General features: G+C 36.3%; 1 protein-coding gene across 4 annotated transcripts in view; it reads left to right on the forward strand.

The window, feature by feature from the left end:
• The window catches only part of RRAS2 (RAS related 2), an 81,202-nt gene that overhangs the window by 16,217 nt on the left and 52,490 nt on the right, over positions 1-12,495 (forward strand). The window contains exon 1 of one of the 4 annotated variants that reach the window (XM_054525939.2): positions 5,461-5,574. The exons of 1 other annotated variant lie outside the window; for it this stretch is intronic. In XM_054525939.2, coding sequence (XP_054381914.1) covers positions 5,572-5,574 — 3 coding nt within the window. In that variant the 5' untranslated portion in view covers positions 5,461-5,571. Of the gene's footprint in view, positions 1-5,460; positions 5,575-5,635; positions 5,780-12,495 lie in introns of those variants that run through there. 2 more of the 4 variants (XM_054525940.2, XM_054525942.2) reach the window with 2 other exon arrangements.

Genomic DNA, 12,495 nt, shown 5'->3' on the forward strand with positions numbered 1-12,495 from the left:
CATACGTTAATCATGTCCCCCAAATAAGTAGCTAGTATCTAGATAATGAAACTAGGCATCTTCTATTTTCTTAATATTAGCCTTGAGTTTGCATTAATTTCAATAGAATTATGAAATGAAAAGGTATAATATCGTTGTTCTATAGCTTGTATAGAACCTGTATTGATGAACTTTGGTTTGTATTTTTGATAAGCTGGTTGGTTGGTTGGACTTCATTTTCCTATCCAATGCAGTAACTGAATTATATTACGAAATAAGGGTTTCAAGTTTTGTTTTTTAATTAGGAGCAGGTACCTATGAAAAATACATTGAAGTAATTATGACTATTTGATTTTCTACCAGTTACAACCCTTTATGATTGGAAGGCAGCACTGCATCGTCATGGTCATTATTTCCATTCTACAGATGAGGAAATGCAGGCTTGGGAAGGAGGGATTTGCCCAAGGTCCTGTAGCAAGTAAAAAGCGAAGCTGGGATTTAAGTTGATTTTTGTATTTCTAAATATGATCCTCTTCTCACTACAGAACTATTAATGTTAAGTTGAAATAAAAGTGCCAACACTTACTAGAGGGGAGCTGAAAAGAGTGATAGATACTCTTTCTGAAGTTCTTGGTCATGTGACTATGTTAACAGTTTGAATCTGGGAGGAGCAGTGGGGTAGGAGGAGAGGGAAGGGTGAGGTTTCACCCAAAAGCACACTTTGATGTATTTGTATTTCTATTAAAACTGCAATTGATGGCTACTGATAAAAGCTAATATAGAGCTGAAGATATGCAGTGATGTCCTCTCCAAAACGTAGTTTAGGAATACTATTATATGATTACTAATGTTGTATAAATGCATGAGAATGACAGATACCAAATTCAGGATATTGATTACCTCTTGGTGTTGGGGGAGGACAGAGGGGAATATTATTGAGGAGGCATGCAAGAGTCTTCAATCATATTACAAATGTTTTGTTTCCTAAGTTGGGAGATGAGTATGCGTATTTGTATTTTTTCATAACATTTTCTGAGGTATTTTATAGTTAATTAAGAACAGAGAATGTACTCTGACTTAACTGTGTAGTCAAATGGAAATTTTTAGCTGTTAATTTGGTGTTAAAGGTATCATGACTTGTTTGACGAGACACAAGTGTTTTCTTCAGGGGTTTTCCTTCAGAGTAGGAAACTATTTTTATTTTTATTTTTTTTTTGGTCCTTGTCTTCTCAATCAAATAAAACTTGAGTACATTCTTATTACAGTAAGAAATTCATATTTGAATTTGTGGATAAAACTTGTATGTGAATGTGTGTGTTATGATTTGCTTTAAAAATTACTATACATGGTTTCTGAAGATTTCTCCAAAGCACAGTATCTGATTTTTGTCTTGGTAGTTACAGGAACTGATGATTAATTTTGCCTTTAGTTTCCTATATACAGAAATGCCTTTAACTTTTCTCAGCACCGCATTCATAACACTATTTGTAGGTATACAAAACAAATGCCCACATAATGTAGTTTGAGGTAGGTTTAACGATTGAAAGAAAACCTGGAGTATCACACTAGACCTGTGCTCTGTGCTATGCCGTTGACTTTTTTTGCTCATGAAATTTATTCCTTTAGAAAATGGATTACTTTTGGACCGAGAAGATTTTCATCAAGAGTTGAATTTTTAGGGGGAGGGATAGGATTATTTATTTAAAAAATGTGCTGCCAATCTTTTGGTGGCCTTGTGTATGACAGGAATCTTATTTTCATCATGGGATTAGAAAAAATGCTGTGGTCATTGTTCATCTTAAAAGCTTTGCCTGATTTGGGTACTTATGCTTTTGAGAGAGGTGGGATGGGGGAGAGAAAAGGAATTCTGTGTTCTTGGAACAAGAATGTGAAAGTATATACATTTCAATGTTGCTAATTTCCTCAAGAAAGGAACTCTTCATCTTTAGATTTGTAGATTATAATGTTTAGGAGGAAATAGGTAGGGGTAGGTAAGAGGTGGAAGGTTGGGGAAGGTGGAATAAGTGCCCTTGTTCTGAGTTTAGAGGTTTGGATTATATCCTTTTTGGGAATTACCTAGGAATTAACTCATGGTGTAAATTGGGATCCTTTGATGATTGTGGATAGATTTTTACTGAACTAAGGGTCTAACTCTTGCGGTATTGATTTTTGAGAACTTGAAAAAGCATTTGCTTCTAGCATGGTTTAGTTTTGTAGGTATTTTTCTTTCAGTGTCTTCTAGCAGAGCCATTCTTCTCATTCCAGTGACAAGTAGAAGCTGTGGTCTGTTAAGACTTTTTAATAAATTGGAAATGGTTCTTAATGTAGGGATTCTTAAACTTTTTTGTGTAAAGGGCTCTTGGTAGTTTGGTAAAGCCTGTGGGATTCTCAGAATACTTTTTTTTGGCTGAGTGCGGTGGCTCACTCCTTTCATTCCAGCACTTTGGGAGGCCGAGGCGGCCAGATCACTTGAGGTCAGGAGTTTGAGACCATCCTGGCCTACATGGCAAAACCCCATTTCTGCTTAAAAAAATACAAAAAATTAGCTGGGCGTGGTGGGGTGTGCCTGTAATCCCAGCTACTCGGGAGGCTGAGGCAGAAATCGCTTGAACCTTGGAGGGTGAAGGTTGCAGTGAGCCGAGGTCGCGCCACCACACTCCAGCCTAGGAGACAGAGGGACAGACTCTGTTGCCCTGTCTCCCAGGCTGTTGTGTGGTGGCGCGACCTCGGCTCACTGCAACCTCCCCCACAACCCCAAACCCTGGCTCAAGTAAACCTCCCACCTCAGCCTCCCAAATAGCTGGGACCACTGGCCTGCACCACCACACCCGGCTATTTTTTTGTGTGTGTTTTTAGTAGGGATGGAGTCTCTCCATGTTTCCCAGGCTGGTCTCGAACTCCTGAGCTCAAGCCATCTGCCCACCTCAGCCTCTCAAGGTGATGGGATTACAGGCATGAGCCACTGCTCCCAGCCAGAATACTATTTTTAAATGTATAAAATAATATGTATATGATTATAAGGTAACCAATACATTTAAATTCAAATATCAAAATGTTAGAAGCAAAATTATTTAACTTTTTAAAAAAATTCTTTAGAAATTTAATAACTTTCTTTTTTAACTTTAACATTCTATTTTCTTTCTTTCTTTTTAACTTTAGTAGTGTAAATGCTATTCTGACTTACCTGCAATAGCTATTACATGAAAATATCTGATGTCTGTTGTTGACAATCAGCAGGTATTGCTAGAGTGCTTTATAGAGGAAGTGCTAAGTTTCAGTTGGAGGTATCAGAAAACAAAATTACAACAAATTTAGTTGAAAGATCTAATTGGCTTTTTGATCCTAGAATCTGGCAACATCTCATTTTATAAAATAGAATGACTTTTCTGATGAACTGAGCACAGCAGTTTGGCTTTATAGACAGAAAAGGGCTGAAGAAAGCAAAAACAAAACAAAAAATGGATTGGTCTTTTTATTTTTTATTATAGATTTTTTCTTTTCCCTTTTTTTTTTTTTTTTTTTTGGTAGAGACAGTCTCATTGTGTTGCCAAGGCTGGTCTCGAACTACTGGCCTCAAGTGATTTTTCCCACCTCGGCTTCCCAAAGTACTGGGATTACAGGCGTGGGCCACTGAGCCCGGGCCAGCTGATCTTTTTAAAGTTATTTTCCTTGTAAAGGTTAAAGTGGATGGGACTTCCTTATTGTGCCAGCTAAAACTGGCCCGTTTGGGTATTTGGCTGTTATCGCTCATTCTCCTGATTTTTAGAAGGTCAGATAAATGGCTTGGTGGTGTGGAACTTCATTCAGCATGGGTAACTTCATTTTGGTTTGGTCTGTTGGGCCTAGTACAGAAGCTCAGTCCAAACAGATGGCGTCACTTAAGTTTGGTAGAGGTTAGTGAAAAACCGTTTCCCCATCATGTTTTGAAGTTTTAAATCCCAAGAACCCCTTTCTATTGTGGTGGGAAAAAAAAAATCAGAATTTGGGATTGAGTCCCATATTCACTGTTTTGTAGTATCTGTATCCTTCTGTAACTCTGAGCTTGAAATCCCCAAAACCCCTTTTTAATGTGGTTTAAAAAAACAATTAGGATTTGGAGCCATTTGACTTCGGGATTGAGTCTCATCTTTACATGTTGTGCATTCCTAATTCAAAAATCTGAAATCCAGAACACTCCAAAATCTGAAACTTTTTGAGTCATGATATGATGCCACAAGTGGAAAATTTAAAACTTGACCTCAATTTTGCTCTTGACCTTGAAACAAAGTACACAAACTTTGTTTCATGGACAAAATTATTAAAAATATGTGTCAAGCTACCTTTTAGATATGTGTAAAAAGTGTATAGAAACATAAATAAATCTCATGTTTAGACTTGGGTCCCATCCCCAGGATAACTCATGTATATGCAGATATTCCAAAATCCAAAATAATTTCAGATCTGAAACACTTCTAGTCCCAAGTATTTCAGATAAGGGATACTCAGCCTGTACTTACTAGTATCTGCGTCCTTATGCAACTCTGAGCCTTAATTTCCTCATCAATATAATGGGGATGATAATAGTACTTACCTTATAGGAGTTTAGCTTTTTATGTGGGTACTCTAGGTATTACATTATTTATGTATAATTTATTGCAACCTACTGATTCTGTCATTTTGCCAGTTTGAATAAAGTATGGAAACCTTTATGTCTCTTTATTTTCCTGTTTATAATATAACTTTTAAATATTCTCACTATATACATTTTACAGTATTAACTTTTTTTTGAACTGTCAAGCATACTACAGAAAACTCGAGAAGGAAAGCTATGGAGTTTGTCCATATTTTTGCTAACCATGTTTTTTCCTTTCTGATGTTTCAAGGTTCCTTTTATTGTTTAAGGAACTTTCTTTAGCCATTCTTTTAGGGTGGTCCTTCTGGCAATACATTCTCTTTGGTTTTCCTTATCTGAGAAGGTCTTGACTTCTCCTTCATCCCAGAACAATTTTTTAAAAATTTACTGTACATAAGATTCTGAGTTAATACAGTAGTCCCCCCTTACTTGCAAGAGCTGTATATTTCAACCCCCCCAGGTGCCTGAAACTGTGGATAGTACTGAACCCTACATATCCTGTTTTTCCAATAAGGAGATAGATACCTACGATAAAGTTTAATTTATAAATTAGGCACAGTAAGAGATTAGATTATTAATAAAATAGAAAAATTACAACCATATACTACAATAGAAGTTATCTGAATGTGGTCTTTCTTAAAATATCTTTTTGTTCTATATTCTTATGATGATATGAGATAATGCCTACTTGATGAGATGCAGTGAGGTAAATGATGTAGGCATTGTGATGTTGCATTGTTAGTATTGACCTTCTGATGTATGGTCAGAATCATCTGCTTTGGATGATCCTGGATCGTTGAGGCATGATGATGTGGCTTGTTGAGGCATGATAATGTCAACAATTGAATGTTCAGAGCAGACAGTGTCAGTGTTGATGACTAACGGGTGAGTAGCATATATGTACAGTGTGGATACTCTGGACAAAGAGATGATTCATTGTCCTGGGTGAGATGGTGTGAGATTTCATCAGGCTACTCAGAATGGTAAACAATTTAAAACTTTATTTCTGAAATTTTCCATTTAATATTTTTGAACTGTGGTTGACTGTGGGTAACTGAAACCAAGGAAAGTGAAACTGGGGATAAGCAAGGTACTGTAGTTTTCTTTGATCAGCACCTGAAAGATACTGTGCCACTTCTTCTGATCCCCATGGTTTCTGATGAGAAATCTGCTGTTTTTCTCCTGTAGGTAAGATGTTTTTCCTAGGCTGCTTTCAATATTTTTTTGTCTTTTGTTTTTAGAAGTTTAATTATGATGTGTCTTGGTGTAGATTTCATTGGGTTTTTCCTCTTTGGGGTTTATTCAACTTCTTGAATGTGTAGGTTTATGTCTTACCACATTTGGGAAGTTTTCGGCTGTTATTTCATGTACTTTTTCAGCTCTATTCTCCTTGTCTTCTCATTGTGATCCTCTGATAACATGGAAGTTAGATGTTTTTGTAACATTCCCAAAGGCTCTTGAGGCTCTGTTCATTGTTTTCTTTTCTTCAGTGTGTTTTCTGTTTTTCAGATTTGGTAGTTTCTACTGTTGTGCATTCTAATTCTAGTTTGTTGATTCTTCTGTCCCTTCCATTTTGCTGTTAAGACCATCCATTGAGCTCTTTATTTTGATTACTGTATTTTTTAGTTTTAAGCTCCCATTTGTTTCTTTGTACTTCTGTGTCTTTACTGAGACTTTCATTTCTTTGCTGAGACTTTTTTTTTCATTTGTTTCAAGCTGTTGAAACATTTTTATGGAGACTGCCTTAATATGTTTGCCAGATAATTCTGACATCTTTGTTATCTCGATGTTGATGTCTATTGATTGTCTTTTTGTCATTTGGTTTGGGATCTTCCTGTTCCTTGGGTTTTTCTTTTGAAATCTGCACATTTTCATATTTTGTTGTGTGGCTCTGTATCTTTTTTAGACTGGGTTAGCTGGCTTTTTTGGATACCACTCTGGCAGGAGAAAGGGAAGTGCTGCCTTGTTACTGTGAGGTGGAGGCAGGTGTCTAGATTCCCTACTCAGCTTCCATTAAGTCCAAAGTGTGGGGACACTCCTTGTTACTGCCTGGTGGGGATGGAAGTCCATTGACACTGCTGGGAGGAGGAGGTTCATGCTGGCCAGTTGGGATGAAAGTCTTAGCTCCCCACTTGGTCTTCCCTGACACCACTGCAGTGGGGTGTTGGGGTGCCTCTTTACAGCCTTTTGAATATGGGATTCTAGGATCCCCACTTGACCTTCCCTGGTGTGGGCAGAGGTTTTTTCTTTGGTGTCTGGTGGGAGTAGGGCAGTTGTCATCTAAAAGTTTTCTGTCTTGCTGGGACGTCCTGTTCTGGTCCTTTAGCTAGAGAGAGCATTCTTTTGTTAGGGCTTTTTTTGTCTGTGCCTATTGGCATTTCCATGTTGCTGGCTTTTTCAACTACAACTCCGGGATATATGTTGTAAAAAGAAAACCCAGGAAACTCACCACAGTGTTGGTTTCTTGGATTCCAAAGCATTGGTCTATATGCCTTCCCTCCAACTTTCAGTCTTACGTTTGTCAAGGATTTTTAGTTTTTAGCAGGAGAAATAGGGAAAAGTATGTCTACTCTATCTTTTCAGAAGAAAAAGTTATTTTAAGGGCTTTTTGGTTTATTAAGTAATGCTGTAATTGATGTTTTCTTCTGAAGTTTTGATGTTGTTTCTATTTTTATTTCTCTGCTAGCTCAAAAATAGATTGATATTTTTATGCCTCATTCAAATTGCAAGTTATTTTGTCATTCATCTTAATTTATGATGAGTTCAGTTCTGAACCTGTTGAGTTTGAGATGCTTCAGGGGCTGCCATATGAAGGTATATATCCCTTTTTATAATCCGAAGAGAAGTGTAGGTAAGAGATTTAGGTGCAGAGGTAGATTTGGGAATGTAAAGTAAGGATTTTTGAAGCTAGTTGGTGTAGATGAGGATCATTCATGTTAAGGAGGTCTGCCAGCTCAAGGTGGGACTCTGGAAGCCTGCCATTGAAAGGGACTCTGGAAGGAGAAAAGGAACAAGATGACTGAACAGAACCCACTGGAGAACTAGAGACACAAATCATGTTAGGTATTACAGAAACCAAGAGAAGACAGTTTCAGGAATGGCTTTGAGTATTCAGCAGGGTCACATGTCTTAGATTGGTAAATAATCTGACGGTGAAAATTGTAAGTTTGGATTCAGCAGTGAACAGGTCACAAAGAGCAGTGTGGGACTAGAAGCCAGACCGCTGGATGGGCAGTCAAGAAAAATGTTGATGGAGGAGAAAGAAGGAAGGTAAGAGCAGAGGTTGGGGCTGGGGTGGTGGTAGTGCAGTGGTGCATGTGAGTTTAGAAAAAGAAGGTGTCTTGTTTATATGCTGAGGAAAAAGCTAGTACAATAGGGAAGATGTTGGAGGAGGGACAGTTGTCGAGGGCAAGGACCTTTGAGAAGGTTGGAGGAGATTTGATTTCTAACTGAAGGATAAATGATGGGCAGAATAATATATATATTTTTTGAACACTCGCTAGAAGGGTGGGAAGGATATTTATATGGCTATGTTTATGGATGCAGGAGAGTTTTTAGAAACAAGGAAGAACTTGATGGGAGTCCCAGCTAGATAATTTTCTTTGATATAGGAGACAGACTCATCCATTATGTGTTTATGTGTGTGTGTATGTGTGGATGCTTTTCAAAAAAGCTTTACCCTCCATCAGTAATTGAATAGGTTACATTATGGATATCTCAGAATTATATATATAACTTAATGGATATGATCAACGACAAAAACTGCATTTTTAAAATAAATTTGCTGATGATACAAATAATTCTCATATCTTAAAATGACAGCAAGGTGAGCAGTTGAGAAACAAATCAATAAACATTTTAAATTGTTAGCCCTTACTGAATAGGAAAAAAAAACCAGGACAGAGTAAAACAATAAACCATTTTTAAATTATCAAATTGACACAGGTTAATAAAAGACTACCTGTTATAGGTAAAGTGATGGGAAATGGGCACTCTCATGCTGCTGTTGAGATTGGAAATCAACAAGCTGAATTAAATCTTAAATTTCATAAATTTTGACCCAGTAGTTATTTTCCAGGTGACTTTTTCTGATGAAGTAATTTGCTATATGTGCAATGATTTGACTGTTACTTAATCTAAAAAAATTAGAAATCACCTATGTGGTCAATAATGAAGATGGATTAAATATGGTCCATGTCATTAAAATTACTTTTAAAAGACTGGTAAGCAGGAAATGCTCATTAAAAGTAAGGGCGGGGCTGTGTGAGATGGCCGACGCCTGTAATTCTAGCACTTTGTGGAGGCAGGTGGATTGCTTGAGTCCAGGGGTTCAAGACCAGCCTGGGCAACATGAGGAAAACCCATCTCTAAAAATTTTAGCCAGGCATGCTGGCACGTGCGCGTGGTTGCAGCTACTTGGGAAACAGAGGTTAAAGGATCACCTGAGCCTAGGGAAGTTGAGGTTGCAGTGAGCTGTGATCGCTGCCACTGCACTCCAGCCTGGGCGACAGAGACCCTGTCTCCAAAAATAGGGGGCAGGGTGGGGGTGGGGAAAACAGATTATAAAATGAAAACATTATAAAATGAAATTCACAGTACAGCATAGATTTAATTATATACACATGGGAAAATAGGACACAATCTAAGAGTGGGCATCCCTAGATGGTGGAATTATGGATGATTTTAATTATTTTTGTTTTTTTCTTTTCTGTGTCTGGATTTTCTTTATTGAACATGCAATATGTTTATAAGGAAAAGGAATTTTTAAAACTTGAGTTTTTAATCTTAAGGGAATATAATTGGTGTAGTTTTCTAGAGTATAGTTTAGTGTTATTTATCAATAGCCTCGCCTTTTCCTTTGACTTGACAAATACACCTCCAGGGATAAGAACCATAAATATCTATCTACAGTGATATTTATCATGACATGACTTATATAGTGATATACTAGAATTGTCTTAAATAGACCAATGGTTAAATATAAGTCTTTTTTCTAGTGGACTTAAAGAGATCAGTGTAGCTTACAAAAATTGTTTAAGAAATATATATGATGACATAAGTTGCTTATACTATGATTTACCTGAAGAAAAAATACTTTTTGTGTTATTTCTTAATCTTTAAAATAATAGATAAAACAATGGGAAGAAATAGAAATTGACCCAAATGTTGAGTTAGCTTTTTCTTTATACTTTCATAAAGTTTTTACAATGTTCTAATTATTTTATAATAAGAAAAAAGTTGTAAATTAATTTGCTAATTGATATAAAATGATATTTAAACATTTTTTGGTTTGTATTGTTATTGTTTCCAGGGAAGTCTGATTCTTATTTTTACTGTTGCATTTTTTTCCTTGTATGATTTGTTCATGTCTTTGCCCATTATCTGTTACTTTACTTGGAAAAGCCTCTGGATGTTTTATATTTACTTCAGTTAGTTTCTCTATTGTGAGGTGAAACACACATAGTAGAGTACAAATCAAGATTTTCTCTGTCACTCAAAGCTTAGAAAAAGATCATTTTTTTAAAGATCTGATTTGTAATTCTTTTATTTTCTATTTTCAGATTTTCTTATGTATTATATCTTCTTTTATAGGGAGTCTGTTTCTTGGCTTTCTGTTTTCCTCCAATGATAATGTGTGTGATTTTTTTTAATTGGTTGAAAAACTGAGTTGAGTGAAATATTTGTGAGTCATTAAAAATGTAACATTTTAACCATACGATATGTAAAGATGCAAGCAATACAAAGGCTTGTCATTTAAAAAGTAAAAGCTTCCTGTTTACTTCCCATTCTTATTTACATTATTATTAGTAGTAACCACATATGTTAAAGTATACCCTTTTTAGTGTATTGTCATGTGAGTTTTGAAAAATGTACACACTTGTGTAACCATCATTACAAGCACATATAGGACATTTCTATCTCTCCAAGAAGGTCCCTTGTCTCCCTTCTGACTTTTTATTCCCATTGTTCAGTTTTGCCTGTTTCTAGACCTTATATAATAGAAATACACAGTATGTACTCTTTTTGTGTCTGGGATGTTTTTGCTTGGCATGATGATTTTGACATTCATCTACGATATTGCTTGTTTCTATAGTTCTTTATTTTATTATTATGATTACTATTTTTGATACAAGGTCTCACTCTGTTGCTGAGGCTTGAGTGCAGTGGTGCCATCATGGCTCACTGTAGCCTCAACCTCCGCAGGCTCAAGTGGGCCTTCTGCCTCAGCCTCCCTAGTAGCTGGGACTATAGGCACACGCCACCACGCCTGGCTAGTAGTTTGTTCTTTTTTATTGTTTGGTAGTATTTCATTGTATGATATACCACAATTTATTTGTCTGCTTATTGATAGAACATTTGGATTGTTTCCAATGTGCATTAACTGTGAATAAAGCTGCCCCAGACATTGATGTACAAGTCATTGTTTGGACTTACATTTTCATATCGCTTGGATAAATACCAAGTTGTGATTATTGGGTCGTATGGTAAGTGGATGTTTAACTTTGGGAAACAGGTGGTTTCTTATAAAATGGTTGTACCGTTTTACATTCCCAGCAACTGGGTATGGAAATTCCAGTTACTCTGGGTCTTTACCAATACTGGGTATTTTAGCCAATCTAGTGGTTGTGCTGTGGTATCTCACTGTGGTTTTAAATAGCTTTTCCTTGACGACTAATGATATTTAGCATCGTTTTATGTGCCTATTGGCCATTTGTATAGCTGCTTTTGTGTGTCTGTATGTCTTTTGTCTCTTTTGAAAATTGGATTGCTTTGTGTTACTGAATTGTAAAGTTTCTTAATATATTTGGAACACAAATCCTTTGTCAGCTGTGTATTGCAGATAGTTTCTTCCAGTCCATATCTTGCTTTTTCATTTGTTCCTTCCCTTTTAATACTTACATCCTCTTTCTGTAGTAGACTTGCCAGAACTTTTTTATTTTTATTTTTTTTAAGAGTTGGGGATCTCCCTATGTTGCCTAGGCTGGACTTGAACTTCTGGGCTCAAGTGATCCTCCCGCCAGTCTCCTGAATAGCTGGGACTATAGGTGTGCACCACCATGGCCAGGTCAGAACCTTATAACAAAATAGTTCAAACAAAATGAACACAGTAGATAACCTTGTTTTGTTAACTATTTTTTTCTACATCGTGTACAATGGTTTTAAAATTTTTTGGATAAATTATGTAAGTCTCAGTGTTTTCCTTTAATGTTATTTGCAATGCAATTTTACCAGATGCTGTTTTGATATCTGTAGAAATGGATCCTGTTTGTTTTTGTTAAGCCATTACTGTGGTGTGTTAGATCATTAGAATATATTTACTTAGTACACTGAGGGATTTTATACACCATCATTTTACCCCAGTTTCTTGTTTATTTTATTAAGTTGTATGGGTGTTGTGTTTCTTGTTTCCAGTTTCTGGGTTCACAGAAACTTGTGACCAAGAATATATTTGACTTGAAAGATGAATTGGGTAGTATGTTCATCTTCATATTCTCCCAGGGCTTTAAATTTTATGTTCTTTAAAAATCTGGATTTAGGGTCAAGCGCAGTGGCTCATGCCTGTAATCCCAGCACTTTAGAAGTCTGAGGCAGCAGGATTGCTTGAGCCCAGCAGTTTTTGAGGCTGCAGTGAACTATGATCACGCCAGTGCACACCACCCTGAGCAACAGTGAACTGTCTCTAAAACAAACAAACAAACAAAAAACAAATGAAATTTGCCACTGTTATTAACTATAGTTACTCCTATTGTTGATAAACAATTTTGTTTATTTCATCCTGTTGATTCAGTTTTCTGTCTCTTGAAATGTAAGCTTTATGTGTAAATACATTTTTCTTCTTAAAAATTTGGTGTGAAAACATTGCCTTAATTAAATTTCTCAACATATAGCTGTGGTTAAAAGTA

The sequence above is a fragment of the Pongo abelii genome, chromosome 9 (assembly GCF_028885655.2).
Source record: "Pongo abelii isolate AG06213 chromosome 9, NHGRI_mPonAbe1-v2.0_pri, whole genome shotgun sequence".
Taxonomy (NCBI): Eukaryota; Metazoa; Chordata; class Mammalia; order Primates; family Hominidae; genus Pongo; species Pongo abelii.